The sequence below is a fragment of the Raphanus sativus genome, chromosome 7, assembly GCF_000801105.2.
Source record: "Raphanus sativus cultivar WK10039 chromosome 7, ASM80110v3, whole genome shotgun sequence".
Lineage (NCBI taxonomy): Eukaryota > Viridiplantae > Streptophyta > Magnoliopsida > Brassicales > Brassicaceae > Raphanus > Raphanus sativus.
Genome location: NC_079517.1, coordinates 3,485,091 through 3,504,438, shown reverse-complemented (window position 1 = coordinate 3,504,438; position 19,348 = coordinate 3,485,091). Strand labels below are relative to the sequence as shown.

At 37.9% G+C, this 19,348-nt stretch overlaps 5 protein-coding genes across 5 annotated transcripts; 2 read left to right on the top strand and 3 right to left on the bottom strand.

The window, feature by feature from the left end:
- Positions 1–12: 12 nt before the first annotated feature.
- LOC108815166 (protein MICRORCHIDIA 5) lies at positions 13–4,468 on the top strand. Its single transcript, XM_018587816.2, is given in 19 exon segments — positions 13–202; positions 205–426; positions 533–645; positions 791–872; positions 963–1,055; positions 1,140–1,224; positions 1,306–1,381; positions 1,485–1,613; positions 1,700–1,798; positions 1,896–1,997; positions 2,090–2,248; positions 2,321–2,416; positions 2,513–2,676; positions 2,771–2,984; positions 3,063–3,157; positions 3,242–3,353; positions 3,448–3,900; positions 4,016–4,135; positions 4,217–4,468. Coding segments are annotated over 19 exon segments (2,595 nt in total). The 5' UTR covers positions 13–93; the 3' UTR covers positions 4,289–4,468.
- Positions 4,469–5,189: 721 nt separating this feature from the next.
- On the bottom strand, positions 5,190–6,520 carry LOC108814580 (uncharacterized). Its single transcript, XM_018587179.1, has 2 exons — positions 6,272–6,520; positions 5,190–5,976 (listed from the first exon to the last, which is right to left on the bottom strand). The coding sequence occupies exons 1-2, from the start codon at positions 6,459–6,461 to the stop codon at positions 5,360–5,362; spliced, it is 807 nt and encodes a 268-aa protein (XP_018442681.1). The 5' UTR covers positions 6,462–6,520; the 3' UTR covers positions 5,190–5,359.
- A 655-nt stretch (positions 6,521–7,175) lies between these two features.
- LOC108816540 (exocyst complex component EXO70B1-like) lies at positions 7,176–9,364 on the bottom strand. The gene has a single exon (XM_018589111.2). The coding sequence runs from the start codon at positions 9,258–9,260 to the stop codon at positions 7,338–7,340; it is 1,923 nt and encodes a 640-aa protein (XP_018444613.1). The 5' UTR covers positions 9,261–9,364; the 3' UTR covers positions 7,176–7,337.
- A 1,056-nt stretch (positions 9,365–10,420) lies between these two features.
- On the top strand, positions 10,421–13,026 carry LOC108818503 (serine/threonine-protein kinase PBS1). The gene is made up of 5 exons (XM_018591490.2): positions 10,421–10,792; positions 11,167–11,369; positions 11,475–11,664; positions 11,908–12,299; positions 12,390–13,026. Exons 1-5 carry the CDS (start codon positions 10,666–10,668, stop codon positions 12,846–12,848), a joined length of 1,371 nt encoding a protein of 456 aa, XP_018446992.2. The 5' UTR covers positions 10,421–10,665; the 3' UTR covers positions 12,849–13,026.
- An 871-nt stretch (positions 13,027–13,897) lies between these two features.
- Positions 13,898–16,179, bottom strand: LOC108816164 (bidirectional sugar transporter SWEET15). Its single transcript, XM_018588734.2, has 6 exons — positions 15,999–16,179; positions 15,279–15,315; positions 14,959–15,169; positions 14,711–14,875; positions 14,501–14,620; positions 13,898–14,412 (listed from the first exon to the last, which is right to left on the bottom strand). The coding sequence occupies exons 1-6, from the start codon at positions 16,048–16,050 to the stop codon at positions 14,104–14,106; spliced, it is 894 nt and encodes a 297-aa protein (XP_018444236.1). The 5' UTR covers positions 16,051–16,179; the 3' UTR covers positions 13,898–14,103.
- Positions 16,180–19,348: the final 3,169 nt, after the last annotated feature.

Below are 19,348 nucleotides of genomic sequence, written 5' to 3'. Positions count from 1 at the left end.
CCGGTCGCTCCCCCCCATTACTTGACTAATCGCGTCTCTCGGCCTCTCCTTCTTCCACTTGAATCTTCTTCTTCACTTTGCTTATTGGTAACCATGGATTCTTCTCCTAAAACCAAGCCTAAGAAACCGTTGCTAGTGGTTGGAGGCACGACTAACTCTGGGAGTACAAACCCTAAACCCTACGGTGTCTCCCGTCCACCCCCGGTTTCCCCTCCAAGCCTGGACTCAAGAGATATTCAGAAGACCGTGATTGTAATAACTTGGCTATCAAGAAATCTAGGACAGTGGTTAGCGCTGAAGATGGTAAAAAGATTGTGGCTTTGGATGTCAAACCATTGGCGATCGTGGAAGCGGAAGCTCCGAGACTTTCTAGACAGTTTTGGAAAGCTGGAGATGATAAAGAAGATGAGCCTGTACCTCGCTATTGTAATTTCTTGACACTTCTTATGTCAATATATAGGTTTGAGATCTTGCATGTAATGTTTTGAAGCCCTAATTGTGTATATTATTTGTTCTGTTTTTATATATATAGGTAGCAATGATGCGGCGGTTAGGGTTCATCCTCAGTTTCTTCATGCTAACGCCACTAGTCACAAGTGGGCACTTGGAGCTTTGGCTGAACTTCTTGACAATTCTCTAGACGAGGTATTGTATTGTGTCTTTTTATGTTTATAGCATAGATAACTCCTTCATCAGGGTGCATTAGTCACGGATTGGTGTGTTATCTATGTATACTAGGATGTCTAGATGCATAACAAAACTTATGTTTGATCAATTTGTTGTGTTATAGGTATGTAATGGGGCTACATATGTTCATGTTAACTCAGCAACAAATGAAAAAGACGGGAAGAGCAGCATTCTCATAGTTGAAGGTTTAGAAAACATCTGCTAACTGCATATTTTCCTCTTTAAAATTTAATTATAAGAAACCTCTAATTGATCTGGCGGGTTTTACATTGCAGACAATGGAGGTGGGATGGATCCGGGTAGGTTTAGAGAGTGTCTCTCTTTGGGGTATTCAAGAAAACGCAACATGGCTAATAAAGTTGGTCAATGTAAGCCTTCTCAAAAATCGTTTTGATATATAGTTTTGGCATTGACTAATGTTGATGATTACAATGTAAAAACAAACAATGAAGATGGGAATGGATTCAAGACTAGTACAATGAGGCTTGGTGCCGATGCAATTGTCTTCTCACGCTGTCGAGGAACCAATGGAAACAAGTAAGTCGCTTTCACACCATCATTAGGTAGTTTGCTTTCTTTGTTTCACATCTAAGAACTGTTTCTTTATCACTGTTTCAGAACAACACAGAGCATTGGTATGTTATCATATACGTTTCTTTACGAGACAAGAAAATGTGAAGCCATTGTCCCCACGGTACATAAAAAAGAATAAAAAAATTCATTCAAATTACTGTCTGTGTATTTAAGATTACTGTTCTTTTCAAAACGTTAAAGTCTGTTGTCTTTGTTAATGTTAGGTTGATTTTGAGTTGGTAGATAACGCCTGGAAGGAGATAACATACAACTCCACAGATGAGTGGTTTGATAATTTAGAGACTATTGTGAAGTGGTCTCCTTACTCATCCCAAGAAGCGTTATTCGAACAGGTTTGTTTTAGTTGTATTATTTTTTCGATCATCTTCTGTCGTCATAAACTTTTGTATTGTATCTCATTCTTTTCAAAATGATACAGTTTGATTTCCTAGAAGAGCAAGGAACTCGGATCGTGATTTATAATCTATGGGAGGACGATGAAGGGAAGCTGGAACTTGATTTTGATACAAATCCTCATGTAATATCACTAGCAACATTTTGGACTACACAACTATATATATATATATATATATATATATATATGTAACAACTGATGTGTGATTTTATATATACAGGATATTCAACTAAGAGGTGTAAACAGAGACGAAAAGAACATAGAAATGGCGAAAACGTATCCTAACTCGAGGCATTTCCTAACGTATCGCCACTCGCTACGTGTACGTGCTTTCATGTTTCTTAGCACCGTTCTAATTTGTGAACTATTCTTCAAGTGCTCATTGACTAATTTCTTGTTTTTTGATATATGCAGAGTTATGTATCGATTCTGTATCTCAGACTTCCTTCAAAATTCAAAATCATTCTTCGTGGCGAAGAGGTGGAACATCACAGCTTATTAGACGACATGATGTTGACCGAAGAGAAAACATACAGACCTGTGCGTTCTGCAGAATGTTCATCAAATGAAGAAGTAAGTCTTAGTTTCTTTTCATTATATTACTTCCTCTCTTAAAAAGTCTTTAATTCATAATTTTTTGTTCAGATGGTTGCTGATCTAAAGCTTGGCTTTGTGAAAGATGCTCATCATCACATTGACATACAAGGGTTCAATGTTTACCACAAGAACCGGCTTATCAAGGTGACCATATATAACCAACAACTTTATTAGTCATGGTCATTTATCTTCACTGTATTGTTTAACATATAGTATGCGTTTCTGCTTGTTATCTTTCAGCCATTTTGGAGGGTTTGGAATGCTGCTGGAAGTGATGGACGTGGTGTTATTGGTTTAGTGGAAGCTAATTTCATACAACCAGCTCATAATAAGCAAGGGTTTGAGCGAACTGCAGTTCTTGCTAAACTTGAAAACCGATTGCTTTCATATCAAAAGACCTATTGGTATTTATTAAATAATATTATTCGCATACTAGTATTAGACATATCTATCTGAGTTTTAAGACTTTCTTCTTACGTTATCTTATTTGTTGGATAGGACTTCAAGGTGCCACGAGATTGGTTATGCGCCAAGGCGGAAGCAAGCTAATCACGTAAGTTCCTCCACAGAGACTATTCGCCAGGGGGACAAGAAGTCAGAAGTACCTTTCAACAACATGAAGCATGATAAGGGATCTTCTTCTTATAATGCAGCACCAGCTGGTTGCATGCAAAATAGCCAATCATCTGGAGGAAACCACCTAAACTCTCAGGTAAATTTTTGTTACTAATTAGAGTATTCATCATTTGTTTAAGTATTTGATCTTCTGATAAATTTCTGTACAACATAGGGTGTTACACAATCCAGAGTTGTTGGTGACAGAATGATACCTGACAACGGGATCAAGATTGAGAAACATGGGCATGGGCATGGGCATGGGATAAGGTTTAATATGTTTCCTTTGAATCTAAATATAATAGATAGTAGATTGTTTTTTAGTCTATATTGACATATTCTCTTCTACCGTAGTTTCAATGACGCAAGATCAGTTAATCAAGCAGCTGAGTTGCAGAAGGTGAAAGACGAATCAGCAAAACATGTGGCTGACTTACAGAGACAGAGAGGACAGCTTGAGTCGCAAGTAATGTTCTTTTCCATTTTTCTTAAATTTTTTGCTTCTTTTGTTATTGGTGTTTGTTTTGGCTAAATATGTTTTATTGTTTGATATGAACCAGAACAAACAGCTAAAGGCTAAGATTCAAGATTTGGAGAAGTCAAAAGATGACTCAGAAAAACTGGTGTCTAAGCTATTGAACCAGCTAAAACAGTCTGCAGCTAAGATTCAAGACATGGTAAAGACGCAGATGGTAACAAATGACTCAGAAAAACTGGTGGTTGAGTTGTCGAACCAGCTCAAACAGTCAAACGCTAAGATTCAAGACTTGGAGAAGATGCAGAAGGTAAAAGAGGATGAATCAACAAAATTGGTGAATGAGTTGAAGATACAGAAAGCACTGCTTGAAGAGGACTTGCAGAAGGTGAAAGATGGATCAACAAAACTGGTAGATGAGATGCAGAGAGAGAAGGCAATGTTTCAAGAAGAGTCACAGAAGGTAAAAGATGAATCAGAAAAACTGGTAGGTGAGCTGCAGAGAGAGAAAGCAATGCTTGAGGAAGAATCACATAAGGTAAAAGATGAATCAACAAAACTTGTGGCTGAGCTAGAGCCAGAAAACTCTTTAAAGCTCGTCTTTATTTAATTATAAGTTTTGCCTATAGATTACATTGTTTGACACAAAGCAGCTCAAACAGTCAGAAGCTAAGATTCAAGACTTGGAGAAGTCGCAGATGGTGACTGAGATCTTTCAAGAAGAAAGAGCCCGTAGAGATTTGATGGAGCATGACTTGAGGAATATGCTACGGGTTAGTCCTTTGTTACCTAAATATAATATAGTCCTTTTAATTACTCCATGCATACTCACTTCATTTTGGTAAACGCTATAGGAAGCTTCTGATACCATCCGTTCGCTAACAATGAAAGTGAATAGCCTCGAAGCCCAAAACGCTAAACCATAAGAAGATTCACATGCATATGCATTAAGCATAGCTCTTCTAAAACTCGTTCTAGGTTTTAAATAGTGTACCACAGTTTCTACGCTTTAGCACTCATGTAATTACATTAGGCTTTCTCTTCAAACCAATTCTTTTTGTTTTTGTAAGACAATTTTCACTAAATCTTAAGCATTTGGAAGACAATCAGAGGAGAGTGACAGAGAAAACTGTAGAATAAAATGACAGCAAATTTAGAGCAAGATTTGAATGCTTAGAAAAAAAGTTTATAGCAAAACCACTAGGCATATGTTTTCAGATATGGATATTATTCATTCGGATATTAGTTTTTTTGGATCTTGAAAAATGGTTTCATTCGGGTATAAGAAAAATCTCCGGGTAAGTTTTGAGTCGAGTCTGCCCTACTATCTCATCAGATATGGATAAATTCATTTGAGTATTGTTTTTTTTTTAAGGTTTGAAAAATGATTCGACTAGAGTATTACAAAAATCCAGGTTGGAAAATCTAGGTTGGGTTCAAGTCGAGTCCTCTCTGGTTTAGTTGGATTCAGATTTAAACGAAAATAACCAAACTATTCAATTTGATTCGGTATTTTATATCTAAACTCTTCAAACATATCTAAAACTGACTAAAAATACTCAATATATATGGTTTGAATTGGTTGTTTGGAAGTAACCATAGATATAATGTTATTTGGGCATTGTATCAAAAACATCCAACTCTATCTATAAATATCCAAAATAATTAATATATATGATTTATAATTTTGATTTTAGGTATCAATATTAGTATAAGTATAATTATAAATAATATTATATATACTTAAATGTTTGGAGTTGAAAGATGAACTCTTTAAAGTGTTCCTCCAAGGGACCACAAACAGCCACCCACTGCTTCAACTAAAAGAAGCGAATAGGTAACCCACCTTTTTCTCTCAAACCAAATCCTTATTTTGTTTATCTGAACAATAATTAATTACACATTAATAAGTAAATCAATCACACATAAAAAACACACACAAAAAAAACAGAGGAAACAGAGAAGATATGAAGGTAAAAGGGAAGAGAATCTGAGCCCTAAGGATTGTTATCACTTGGAGGAAAGCGTGGGAGATAAGGTATCCATGTTGTAGGATCTCTCCAGTCAAACGCAGGCAATGATGCGTTAGGGTTTCCTAAGGGAAGAAAAGGAAAAGGGAAAGACGGAAGCGGAGGCAGAGTAGGCAACGGCGGCAGAGTTGAGTACGGCCAAGGGAACCAGTACGGTGGCATATAAGGCCAGAAGAGCTTCGAATCTCTCAACTTATTCTCCACCTTCTCTTCTCGCTGGTGGTGATGTCTCTTTCCGCCGCTGCAAAGTGTGGTGTTTCTGTGGGAAGGTTTGTAGCTGAGTGCGCTTAAGCTGTAGATACAGACACGATCCTGCTTCGACTTGATAGATACTTCGTTTGCTGCTGTCTGAAAAACGGGGATGTTGCAGCCGACGCTGTTGTTGTCGGAGGAGGGTTTGAGCAGCTTGGCGCTGCACTGAGACGCTATGGCTATTCCGTCGACGCAATCTATCCCGTCGACGTGAGGGATGTCGAGCTTGTAAACGCCGTTTCTGTTTGTTGTTCTGTTCACCGATATGTTCACTTCCTCTGTTGTTTTCGGTGAACTGGCTTTGAATCTACAGCTCACATGAACTTCCACTCCTGAGACAGAGAGAGTAGACTGGTTTTAAAACCCTAATCAGACCGAAACTGTACCAAGAAAACCAATTGAAGACAGGATCAATGAGGAAATTAAACCGAACAAATTTGAAAATTGGCAAACCGAAATTTATATAACCGGATTGACAAATTCTAAATGGCTAGCTAACTTTATGAGAAAGTGTTGACAGAAACCGAATCAAGAACTCGAAAATCTATAAAGAAAACCGAATAAACATACTGGCCGATCCTAAGTTAACCGACAAGTTCAAGTAATGTTAAAATCAATATCTCTGACCTTGTAAGAAATAGCTCTGTCTTGAGAAAGTGTTGATTGAACAAGTGTCACAGTAGACAACTCCGACGACTGTGATGCGAGAAGAAGGGTCCGAGCTTCCTCCCGGTGGTGAACGGCCACGACCACGGCCTAAAGCTTGATGTGACAAGCTAGAAGCTAGAAGGAGAAGACAGAGAAGAGGAAGATACATTGTGGCTAATCTTTTTTTTCAGTCTCCCTATTGTCCTTCTTTATGATAATGTACTCAAGTGTGTGTGTGATTGCAATATGTGCAGCCCGTGATCCATAATTTTTGACACCAACCACTGTTTAACTAAAATTCTTGTTTATATCCACTACCAAACAAAGACATGTGAAGAGCCCCTTTTTGGCTCATTCTGGTGTAACAATGTGAAAGCACTCATGAAGAATAGATTTTTTGTGTGTCTTTTACCTAGAAAACTCCCTAGAGTTTGTAATTCTTTTTACTTACACAGATCTAAACCAAAAGATTAAGATCCAAAACCTCAATTATTTCTTTACATGTGGTTTGTTTTCTGTACTTCGTTGAAATAAAGCCAGCTATCAATAATACATCCTTGTCTTCATTGATAAAAGGGTTTTATTGCTTTCTTGTGGTCCAAGTTAGAAACTCATGCATTAGGTTACTGATAAAGCCAGGTTTGTATCCATATTTTGCTTCTATAGATGTCCGAAGCTTGTGCTTTAATAAAGCCAAGTTTCTATAACTTCATTAAAAATCGTTATATATAATTGCTACTATTAAAAAAAACTCTTAACACATATTCATATTAGTATTACCACAAGATCAACTTATCACGAATCAAAATCATGATTTAAACAGAAAATTCTCAAGTACTCATTTTATTAAGTTCTAAAAAAGTTTGGGTAACAACCAGTAGGAAGTTAAAACATAAGACGTTAACGATAGAAAAACCCAAACTTTTAAACGAAAAAAAACAAAAAGTTTTCATGGTAATCTCAGATCGAGAATGGTTATATATATAAACATGAACGCAAGGAAAAATAATCATAAGTACGTAACCATATCATACTCACATAGTTTTCAAGTCCTCTTCCGTCCCATAGAAGCTGGGTTCCCATCAAACAAGTCATCAATAACAGACTCGATATCTTCAGGCTGATACTTGACATACTTATCCGTATGCCTCCCTGAATCAATATGCTGCTTATACCTCCCAAAGAAAGACCTGTAAGCCGGAATCACTAGAGCCGCGATTGAAACCCTTAGCTCCGATTGCATCTGCTCATCATTCACGATCCACGTGCTCTGCGTCTTGTGAATCTCATCGAACATGTTATTAAAAATCTTGAACCTCTCTTTCAAAGCTGTCTTCGACACTTTCCCGTTCACCTGCAACCCTTCTTGATTCATGCATTGCAACACTTTCCCCCAAGTCTCTCTCTGGTAGCTCTTATGGTACTGTCTAAGCTCCGTCGATCTTTTCCTTGTCCATGCTTGTCCCATCAAGTCTCTTATCTCCGTGGAGCCTTTGATCTTCTGGAGAATGTATCTCCCGTTGTTCATTAAGAATATTGATCTCAGCGATGGGTCTCTGTACAGCGCCGATTTAATCTCTAGATTTGCGTCGAGCAGTTCCATCACTCTTATCATCTGTCTAGCAAAAGCTGACGTTTTGTACTCCTCGTCGTCTTCTCTTTGGTTCTCCGGTTCGGGTTCGGTTTGGTCTGATTCAGCCTTCTCGTAGTGTTGGAAGACTTGGTCTAGAGTGTCTTTGTACTCGCATGCGTATTTCAGGTAGTTCATGGTGTAACGTGTTAATGGATGGACCGCTCCGCTTGGAACCGGTGTTCTTCCAATATCGGTCTTGATCGAGTTCTCTAGCTCCCCAAAGATGGTCACTGCTGCTTCTCCTAGCCTCGTCTGAGCCAGCTTAATCTCGTGGATCAGATCTGAGTCCGATTGTTCAACGGCAAGGGCCAACTCTCGTAAGGTTTCGTACATGTCAAGGAACTTGAAAAGTTTCTCCGAAGACCGTTTCGTGAGCACCACGGCACCTGAAAAATCTAGGAACCGGATCGTTACCGTGGAGAGAAAGCCTGTTAAGAGGCGTTTACGGATTTTAGCGTGATCTTGCTCAGGCAATACGGCGTTGCAGAGAGAGATCTCTCCGGGGAGAAGCACGGAGGAGCAGCGGCGGACTATAGAGATCCACGAAGCGATCTCTCCTTGGAGAGACTCCCAGGGGATCCTCTGCACGTCTTCCACGTTGTTGACGATCCCTTCGTATCCCATCCCGCTCAGCTCCTCCTTGAACGCGTGGCGCCTCGACGTCTCGTACGACATGCAGCACTCCGTCTCGTAACCCGCGGAGATCATGGCTCCGGCGATCTTCTTCAAGGTGGCGATTGATTCCGGTGGAAAATCCGGGAACGCGTCTTCCCGCTCGTCGTTGTTGTCCGATTCATCGTGGTCGTTTTTCTTCTTATTGTTATTCTCTATGGAGCGATCGAGGAGATGGCGGAACTCTTCGTCGAGAAGCGATACGGCATGGTGCTGAACCGAACTCGCCCGGTTTAACCACGAGGAAACCGGGGTCGAATCTAGATTAAGCTCCCTCAGTCTCATAACCGAAATCGAGATGCGGTTAACGGCGTCGATGAACGCGGAGTCCTCTGTTTCGTCCCGACCGAGGCCAGATGATTCCATCTTCGACACCAGCGAATCGACCGTCTCCGGGAACGGCTCCACCGCTGGAGGGATCTCTTGTAACGGATCTGTGGAAGAGGAGAGCGATTGGATGAAATCGTCCACGGCTTCCATCACCTGGGTAAGGCTGAGCTGGGAAGATTCCGATTCCGATTCCGATTCCGGCGTCGCCTTCTCCGTCGAATCGTTGTTGTGCGATTGGTGTTCTGATTCATGGGAATGATTTGTGTTCTCTAGGTCGTTGGATTTGTGAGGAAGCGTTTCCGATTCGGTTGCGTGATCTCCAGGTTTCTCCATTTCGCCGGGAAAATTTAAAACCCCTATTTAACTGATTTTTTCCCTTATTTTTTTTCTCCTTTTCTGTTTTTTTCTGTTATATTTTTGTGAGAAATTAAAGAGGGAGGAAAATGGGAAAAGTGTGAGGATTAGCCTTTGTTAATCCATTATTAGAGTTTTTGTTTCTCTTATTTTCGATGATACTAATTGTGATTTTTTTTTTTCTGCTCTGTTTTAGTTTGTTGGGTATATATACGTTTCCTTTATTTCTGAGGTATTTTTGTGGTTAGCCATTGTCCGTTGACCGAGAGTGAGGAAAGGCTATGATGCTTCTCACGATTTCTCGTTTTCGTTGATTTAATATTACTTCTATAATTTGGATTAGTCATATGATTCATATCAAACTCAACCTGATCAAACTTTTATATTATTAATTGTTGGGGGAATATAGTTTACATTTGAACTGATTCTTTATTTTCACATGTAATCCAAGGGTTGGGCCAATGTTCTTTGAAAAGCCTATAACTAGAAAGATAAAAGGCCCTTATTTTACAATGTAGCTGATATTTAGGAACTTGGAACTCCGCCACTGCCATGATTATTATTACCAGACAATAAATATATTTGACCCAAAACCTGAATATGAGGCTTAAAGCCCGTACCTTCTCATTATCGATACATTGTTTTTAGTCATGCCAGCCAAAGTTAGCGAAAAAAGATTCCTATCCCGTAACTAGCTCTTACGCAATGGTTAGAACTTTTGTGGCAATTTGAGTTTGACTATTTAAGAATGGTGCGTGCATCTAGTCCAAAGTCAAACCAATCGTGCACTTGGGATTTTGACGGACATGAGATGATCACTTATTGAGACTGACGATCGCAGATCAACAATCATGGACGAATCGTGTGACACCAAGTTTTAAATCACAACCCTAAAAAAAACAAGTTAAATAAAGAAGTTTTTAATTTGATTGAATAAACAAAACGAAAAGAGTTTACTTGCTTGAATGGAAGATTATCGAAACTCGTCAACGAGAAGAAAAAAGAAAAAAGATGAGCAAGGAGGAAGAGGAGGATTTACTGAGTTCCCATTATGGTAAAACAGTTGTGTGAAAGAACAAACACTCGTGGACGAGACAAAAACAAGCTGCTTTGCTTTCATTGTCCTCTCTACTCTCTCTCTCTCTCTCTCTCTAAACAACAATTGTTTCTTTTTTTTTTAATTTTACAGTTCGAATCTGAACAAAAGTCGGAATCTCAATTCCCCTCCTTTCTTTCGGGGGTACAGCTAAAAAAGTTTCTCAGATTTATCGTTTTCTTCTATTCCTGTTCATTTGATTCCTCAATAGGATCCAAAGGAGGGGGTTTTTGCAAGTTTTGTGATTACTATTCATTTCCTAAATTGAGTGGGGAGGAGGAGGAGGAGATGGGTTGTTTCTCGTGTTTCGATTCGAGTGATGATGACGAGAAGCTGAATCCAGTGGACGAATCCAAGTCTCAGAAAACAACACAACCGACACTATCCAATAATAACATCTCTGGACTACCTTCAGGTCTTTTTTTTTTTTTTATTGAATCTGATTTTTACATGCTCTTAAGATCTGGTGATCTGATCTTGTGTACTCTGGCTATAGTGAGATGATTTAGGCTTTACTTGGTGGCCAAAGATGATGAATGAGAATCATCTTCATCCTCTGTTTCAGTTTTAGCTCAGTTTTTGATCTGATTTAGAAGTCCCAAGTTCGTCCAGGCTCTGCCTTGGAAAATGAATAGGATCAAAAGATCACATCATCTTACTGAATTAAGATCAGGATCTTACTTTTTGTTTTACTTGTGCCCTTGAAGAGATTTTTATACAAGTTTTATTCTCTTAGGGTGATTTGTTACTAGTGATTAATAAATTTGGTTGGTGCTGTTGATGTTGCAGGTGGGGAGAAGCTTAGCTCAAAGAGCAATGGAGGTTCAAGAAGAGATCTGCTTCTTCCAAGGGATGGCCTTTCTCAAATTTCTGCTCATACATTTGCTTTCCGCGAGGTCGCTGCTGCCACTATGAACTTTCATCCCGACACTTTCTTAGGCGAAGGTGGATTCGGACGTGTCTACAAAGGAAGGCTTGACAGCACCGGTCAGGTATCACTTTTTTTTTTCTTTTTTTTATTGTGTTACATCGACTTTCTATTTTTGGAAGGTGTTAAAAAGATGTCTGGATATATGTTTCTTCTTCTTCTTCTTCAGGTTGTTGCTGTTAAACAACTGGACAGGAATGGTCTACAAGGTAACAGAGAGTTTCTGGTAGAGGTTCTTATGCTCAGCCTTCTTCATCATCCCAACTTAGTCAACCTTATTGGCTACTGTGCTGATGGTGATCAACGCCTCTTGGTCTACGAGTTTATGCCCTTAGGCTCCTTAGAAGATCACCTCCACGGTATAATTCTCATCCGTTTGTCTAAATCTTTTTTCATCTTAGTCAAATTGTAACTCAAAGATTCTCTTCATGATCTCAGTCAATGTCAACTCTATATTTAGCAGACTTTTCATTCATTTGTTTATTTATCATTTACCTTATAAAGTATCCATGTTGAGAAATGGTAGTTGATGGTCTTTTGGCAGCCTCTAGCAAATAGACTTATTATATATTTTAACCTTTTGGGTTTGTCCTCTGCTTTAGATCTTCCACCGGATAAGGAAGCTTTGGATTGGAACATGAGAATGAAGATAGCTGCCGGTGCGGCCAAAGGTTTGGAGTTTCTACATGATAAGGCAAACCCTCCGGTTATTTATAGAGATTTCAAGTCATCAAACATATTACTGGACGAGGGTTTCCACCCAAAGCTTTCTGATTTTGGACTTGCTAAACTCGGACCAACAGGAGACAAATCTCATGTCTCCACCAGGGTCATGGGCACTTACGGATACTGTGCTCCCGAGTACGCAATGACAGGACAGCTGACGGTTAAATCAGACGTCTACAGTTTTGGTGTGGTGTTTCTCGAGCTCATTACTGGTCGAAAGGCGATAGATACTGACATGCCTCATGGAGAGCAGAATCTAGTGGCATGGGTAAATAGTTTTTTTTACATATTCAGTTTCTTCATTTGCTTTTTTTTTGGAACAAGTTTGAGAGTTTTTTGTTTGGTTTTATTACAACAGGCTCGTCCATTGTTCAATGATAGGAGGAAGTTTATAAAGCTGGCTGATCCTAGGTTAAAAGGGAGGTTTCCAACACGTGCACTCTACCAAGCATTGGCTGTGGCTTCAATGTGTATCCAAGAGCAGGCGGCTACACGTCCACTCATAGCGGATGTGGTGACTGCACTCTCGTATCTTGCAAATCAAGCTTATGATCCAAACAAAGATGAGAGTAAGAGAAGCAGAGATGAAAGAGGAGGGAGGTTAATAACAAGGAATGATGAAGGAGGTGGGTCTGGAAGTAAATTTGATCTAGAAGGTTCAGAGAAGGAGGATTCTCCGAGAGAGACGACTCGGATCTTGAACAGAGACATCAATAGGGAGCGTGCGGTTGCAGAGGCTAAAATGTGGGGAGAGAGTTTGAGGGAGAAACGAAGACAGAGTGAGCAAGGAACTTCAGAGAGCAACAGTACCGGTTAGATCCGGTTTGGGTCTTTGACCCCTTTTTGTTCCTTATATTTACTCATTTATTCTGAAAACATAGAAAGAGAAAAAAAAGACATTGTGACAAAGAGTTGATGTACATTATATATGTGATGTTATAATATGGGCCAAAACTGGAACTTTTTTTTTAAATAAAGCAAATTCTAATTGAAGATTCTGGAGCGTTGATGGATGATGTTCATGTAAGTTTCTGTAGTCTTTTCTTATTCTTGATTTTTGACAGATTGTCTTGTGATGTGTCACATGTGGCGGGTTTTGACATTTGATCGATGATTGAATTGCAAAGATCCAAGAATCAAGATTAGTGTTTCTATATAGACTCTCTTCTTCTGTGGTCTGGGCAATGTCCACACTAGCTTAGTTTCGGACAACGTGGGTCACATGCCCTCGCAATCTGGCAATTATTTTAAGGGTGGTTATCGTGACTGTAAGAGTATGGTTGGTCTTATCAAGTTTTTGTCGGGGACATTTTTTTTAACTTTTTTTGACACTGAACTACTCTGGTTTTTTATTTTCCAAATTGTTATTTTTCTAAATATTCGGAGGATCGTACATAAAGAAAAGGACAGTCTGCTAAGTGTTACATGGTTTTTTTGAATCTATAAATTACGAAAGTACTGATTACTTAAGATAATTAAATCATATAACAACAAAAGAATATTTCATATCGTCTCTATAATCCTATTTTAACTGAGTGTACAGAGACTGATGTCACTTGATGATGCAATTAAGCTTGGCATTGTACAAAACTTTAAGTGACTTACATATTAGCTATCAGACAACCTTTCATGCGAAATACGAAACGTCTTGACGTAAAAATAAGTTTTTAAAAATTGTTTAACATTGGAATGTCTTAAATCTATTTGATTATTTTCAAAAAGATACATAAAACCAACTGAGGCAAACTGAGGCTCATATTTAAACTTGAAACAATATTAAGATTTATTTGGATTGTTTAATATCTATATATATACTAATATATTCATTTTATTTTTTTCTGTGCGCAATATATTCACTTTAATATATTCACTTTAAAAAGATAAATTTTATAGCATAGAACTTAATGCAAATACATCAATGATACTAAATAACATAGGAAACAAAAATGGAACCAAACCACCAATTGATACAATTTCTTCTTTCGGCCAGCCGACGAGCCAAGGCCCAAGAGAAAGAGAAAGGGTGAGGGAGAGATATATATTTCGTTTCTTGTTGCAATACATTTGACACTTCAGACAGTTTCACGATGGACAATCTCTACGAGGCACTTTACGTCATGGATTCCTGTCACCTCGTTAGTAACTTTGGATGGATCTTCATGTTGAACTACATCAGAGAAGGGGACCACCGGCTCAGTCACTTTGACGTCAATGGGGTGCACTTCTGACACACCCAACGGACTCATCAGGACAATAGTTTTAAGTTGTTGTTCTGATGGATTCATTTTTTTCTCAATATCTAATTTCTCCCCTGAATTTCTGTAAACTCCGTATAAAATCATTTGTACCATCCCTAGTATGAATCCCACCACGTTTGGAATCTACAAAACAATTAAACATATCTCAGTAACTTCTTTTACCTTTTTACTTTTACCAAAGAGATGAAATTTGAGAAAATTAAATGCTTACAGCTATGCATATGTCATGAAGGAACAAGCCATAAGCAAACCACATAACCGCGCTTATGGTGAGGAAGAAAGAAAGCGTGAAAGGCATGAATTCCACACTCTTTGTCTTTATAACACGCGCCTTTTTACATAAATGGGAAAAAAAATCAACATTGGTTTAGCTTAAAATATTAGTAAGTTTGTGAATTAAACTGAAATAACGCTTAGTTACCACGATCATTAGAGGGGCAGCGAAAACAGATACTGAAATGGCAACGCATATCCAGCCGAGGACGGAGACTTGGAGGCTAAGACTTTTAATGGCGAAATGTGTAACCGTTATAATCAACGAGAAGAACGCAACATTTATCGTTAAGAACAACTTCATAGCCGCGATCTGCAACGCATTAGAGAGGAAACTTAGACCTATCGTTTTTCTAGAAAAAATACAAGGAGCATAAGATGGGAAATGGAAATTACCCTTTTCTCCCTGGTAGCGTAAGTGAAGAACATGGCGATGTAGATAGTCTCCACGACGCATCCGAAGGAGTTGATGGTAATTAGGAGAAAAGCGTCTTGCTTAATCAATGCGTAACTGAGCCATAGCATGCAGCTAAATAGCGACACTTGATACGGTAGAGACTGGAAACTTTCTGTCGACTTTTTCTTGTATATTCTATAAAACGTAGGCCTGCAATATTTTCACAAATAATGTATTAGCTAATCATCATCAAATAATTATTTTCTATGGATAACCATCTTAATCATCATTAAATAATAAAGAAATCGTATGTACTTACACTGGAGCGAGGAATACGAGGAAGGATATTGCGTTTCCTGAAATTTCGTGAAGAAAGAACAATAAAAATGAGTTGATTGTAGAAATAAAAGGCATCTAGTTTTATGGAGACATACGTAACTGAATCAACCCGACATCTTTAACCAAACTCAAAGAAGAATAAATTGCTGCATCAACCACAAGTACCGAGTGTATGGACAACAATGCGTGACAATTTTAATTTGTAAAGCTTTCGCACTGATTTATTTTTTGGTAGTTTGGGATTCTAGATTTTATAAATGAAGAAAATTCTAGAAACAAAGTGAGAAATATATTACATGTACATATTGGTATGTGGGTCATGATGAACTTTCCCATAGTTTAAATTTCGTTTCTTAGTGAAGTATTAGTGTGACAAAAAAAATCGTTTCTTAGTAATTTATTTGCCTAATTCACGTCTTACTAATACAATGGAACCGTAAATATAGTTTATAAATATATTTGAAAATAGACCTTTAGATACGGAGCCGGAACAATATGATTGTTGTTTTTTTGGATAAATCACTATATATGTGATTGTTGTAGCAAAATATTTATTAAATATACCCGTTCTAAATAACTGGTACGACTAGTTAAGATATATATTAACAAGTTGAAAACATTAGAGAACGAGAAGAGAACAGCTAGCTGCGGAACAAACTAGCTAGGATTGAGCTTTGTGGATATATTAATAAAACATTACCTAAGATGCCGAAGACGATAGCGAGCAAATGGTAGTTGATCATGATGCCCATTTTCTAAAGATATGGAGAAGAAGATTTTCACGTAGAAAGACTTTCTAAAGAGTCAGTTTTTTAAACCCTAAAGCTTTCAATCTCTCTCGCTCTTTTCTCTTTCTCTAAGATGCTTCTTTTTATTTCATGGAGGAAACTGATGAGCCTCAGGTGGTTTATATATAGCTCCAAAATAACCATAATAGTCAAAATGTTTTTAGTTTTAATTTTTGAGTTATTTGAAGTGTGTAACGTGTTGGTGTAATAAAAACCAAAACCAAAATAACAATAGAAAAGGGGAAACGAACTCAGGCTGGTTGCATGACAAGTGGATAAACTAGTAGGTAGCGTTGCATTTTATCATTCACTAAACTCTACTTCTTTTTTTGCCCACTCGCATCTCCCACGAGCGTGGCTTACGCTACATTCCACAATTTCATTTTCTTTTCTTCACGCCTTCTTCTTAAACTAGCTTTCAAAAAGCAGATTAATACCATAGCAAGCTTCTACTTTATAGACTAGATGAATTACATGGTGACCAAAAGTCTACCCAACATAGTGGAGAACATCACTAGATTTCCATGCGATTTGCGTATATTCTTTTCATATTATTGTTTTCATTCACATATATATGATTTGGACGATCCAAAATATCCCACCTATCTATTTTGATGAACGCAATAAATATAGACTTAGTTCACAATAATGTCATCCATGATAAATCATAGGATAATCAATGTCAATTTTGCTTACACTGACATTAACTGTTTTGTTTGTATTCTCTTTATATAAATAGATGACGTATAGGTTTAATGTGAATTGGTATTTGTGAAGGAGAGTAGGTGGAAATGAACGTTAAGGATTTATAACAGCTTGAAATTTGTAGGTGAGGACTAGGTTTAGACTACCGCAAATTAAAGTTAAAAAGCATATATACGAAAAAACTGGACGCCGTTTTCTTTCGACTTATACTATTTGCAATGATTAATCAAAGCAGGAAGAAAAATTAAATAAATCATTCACATCTCCTGATCAGATTCCTCTTCGATTAGAAGTACACGTTTATTTGCCTTGCAGTAAAAGAGAACGATAAATCATGCATGCTTTTGATCAAAAAAAAATCCATGCATATTTTAGGTAAAACTCCACGCGTCAAGAGGGGCGTTGCGCGTTAGAATAATTAGTTGATTAAGGTTATGACAGAGATCGATGCGTTACGGGAGAGGCGTAACAATAGAAAATCTTGTGCAAATCACGTGACCTCTCAAAACCCTTCTACTGATAGCTGTTTCTTTAGAGTTTGTAGAGAGACACAAGAGCTATATACCACGTTACTGAATGCTGAGTAGGCACACTCTTTCTCTTCTCTGTGCTTTCGTGTCTTTGGTATATTTTCTGTTTCATCTCTTCTTCTCCTGTTTTAATCCCTATTTCCAGGAACCCCATCGTTTTTATATTTAATTTATTTTAGACTGAGGTAACAATCATTCTTTTTGTTGAATTATATTTTGTATAAATTCTCTAACGTTTATATAAATTTTTAATACTGGTGAATGTCTCCCGAATACCGCAGTAGTATCCACCAGTGTCCAGAGACTGGTTGAGTACATATTTTATTCGTTCGTTTGTTTCAATGTCGATGATGAAAGGAATTAGAATAATTTGGAAAAAGTTTGAGAAAATACGAAACAATTCTCCATTTTTCGAGGGTAAGTTAAAACAGATACTAATAAAAATAGGAAGAAATGGACAAAAGAGTTGTGACGTGGTAGGCGAATGATAACAATGATCATGGTTTGTTAAAATCCTTCTTGTTTTTATGCGTTATTTGTTTCTTTTTTCTCTCTATTTATTTTTATTTGACACCAATTTTTTTAAAAAGATGAGAGGTGCCACATTTGTGGTTCTCCTCGACTTTAATTTTTGCATCTATTTATTACTTCGTCTAGACAGGTTTTACACATATTAAAAAAAATAGTTGAAACACATCCATGTTTTCATTTATTTGATATATTTAATCAATAGTATTTTTAAATAAATTTATTTATAAAATCAATATATTTAACAATAATTTTTTTTGGTCAAAATATTTTACAAATTAATATTAAGCTAAAAATAAGTATAAATTGCATCGAAATTATAGAATGATATTTTTTATGAAATAAGAAAAAAATGTTAAAGTAACATTTTTAGAAATAAAAGATGTATTAGATTTGTGTTTCTTGAAAAATCTTTAATTGTTTGGTGTTTTTAAAGAGCATCCCCCAATAAAAAAGTTTTCCTCCAAATTTTTTTTTTCCAAATTGAAAATATATTAAAGACCCGAAATCCAATAGTAACAAGGCCGAAGCCCAAAACTTTACAAAATGCACAAAGCCCAGTAAAAACAAACGGGCAACAACAACAAAAAACAGCAAATGGACCACAGCCCAACAACCAGAATCCCACCGACACTTCGGAAACCGTTCTAGCGGAAATCACGGCGAGGCGCTGGATCAGACACGTGGAAGGATCTGCTCCGTTCACGCAACTCGCTCGCCACCGCTGCAACTCGTCCGCCACCGACGCTACACCGCCGGAGCCACACCAAAAAACACTTCGTTCATCGGAGCTCAGAAACCATCAAGCCTCCTAACGAACTCATCACCGTTCTTCACTGCAATCTCTTCACGCTGGAGTTTTCATCGAACCTTGAGATCTCCTCCGACTTTGAATCGCTTCAAATCCTAGACGCGTGAATCGAGAACCATCGTCCACTCACCGGAAGACTTCACCGGCTATCAAACCTTTACCTCAAGAGAGCATCATCGAGTTTCCCCCGAGATTTCCTCCCACAACATCGCCAACCACAACTTCAACCTCACCGTGGAGCATAACCGAGCCTCCACCACTTTCACAAGCTAGAACCGACTGTTCCCCTTTGATGGAAAGGGCCACAACGGCGAACCAAAGCCGACCGTCCACTCTAAGAGATGCGACAACGAGAGTAAAAGATTAACTAAAAAAAAAAAAAACGGAAAGGAAAGGAAAAGAAACCTAAACAACTAACACGATGGGAAACCGGACCGACGGTAGCTAAAGAAACCCACTCCGTCGGCCGGAAAAGATTCTTACGGCGGGGATCTCTCTCTTCTTTCTCTTCTCTTTCCTGTCTCACGACGGTCACCGAGGAAGAAATGCTGCCTTCCGTTTTCCTCCAAATTATTTTAATTGATATTTAATAATGAATTTTCAAAATTACGGGAAACCATCTTTACATATGTCAATTTTCCGTCCTACATATGTCAATTTTCTATGGTATAGTATATTACTATCTATC

Coding starts and splice junctions, on each gene's coding strand:
- LOC108816540 (XM_018589111.2), bottom strand. CDS start 9,260: ATGGAGAAACCTGGAGATCACGCAACCGAATCGGAAACGCTTCCTCAC.
- LOC108818503 (XM_018591490.2), top strand. CDS start 10,666: ATGGGTTGTTTCTCGTGTTTCGATTCGAGTGATGATGACGAGAAGCTG. Junction 10,793..11,166: donor CATCTCTGGACTACCTTCAG/GTCTTTTTTTTT, acceptor TTGATGTTGCAG/GTGGGGAGAAGCTTAGCTCA. Junction 11,665..11,907: donor CTTAGAAGATCACCTCCACG/GTATAATTCTCA, acceptor CCTCTGCTTTAG/ATCTTCCACCGGATAAGGAA.
- LOC108814580 (XM_018587179.1), bottom strand. CDS start 6,461: ATGTATCTTCCTCTTCTCTGTCTTCTCCTTCTAGCTTCTAGCTTGTCA. Junction 5,977..6,271: donor ACAGAGCTATTTCTTACAAG/GTCAGAGATATT, acceptor TCTCTGTCTCAG/GAGTGGAAGTTCATGTGAGC.
- LOC108816164 (XM_018588734.2), bottom strand. CDS start 16,050: ATGGGCATCATGATCAACTACCATTTGCTCGCTATCGTCTTCGGCATC. Junction 15,170..15,278: donor CTCGTATTCCTCGCTCCAGT/GTAAGTACATAC, acceptor AAAATATTGCAG/GCCTACGTTTTATAGAATAT. Junction 14,876..14,958: donor ACGCTACCAGGGAGAAAAGG/GTAATTTCCATT, acceptor AATGCGTTGCAG/ATCGCGGCTATGAAGTTGTT.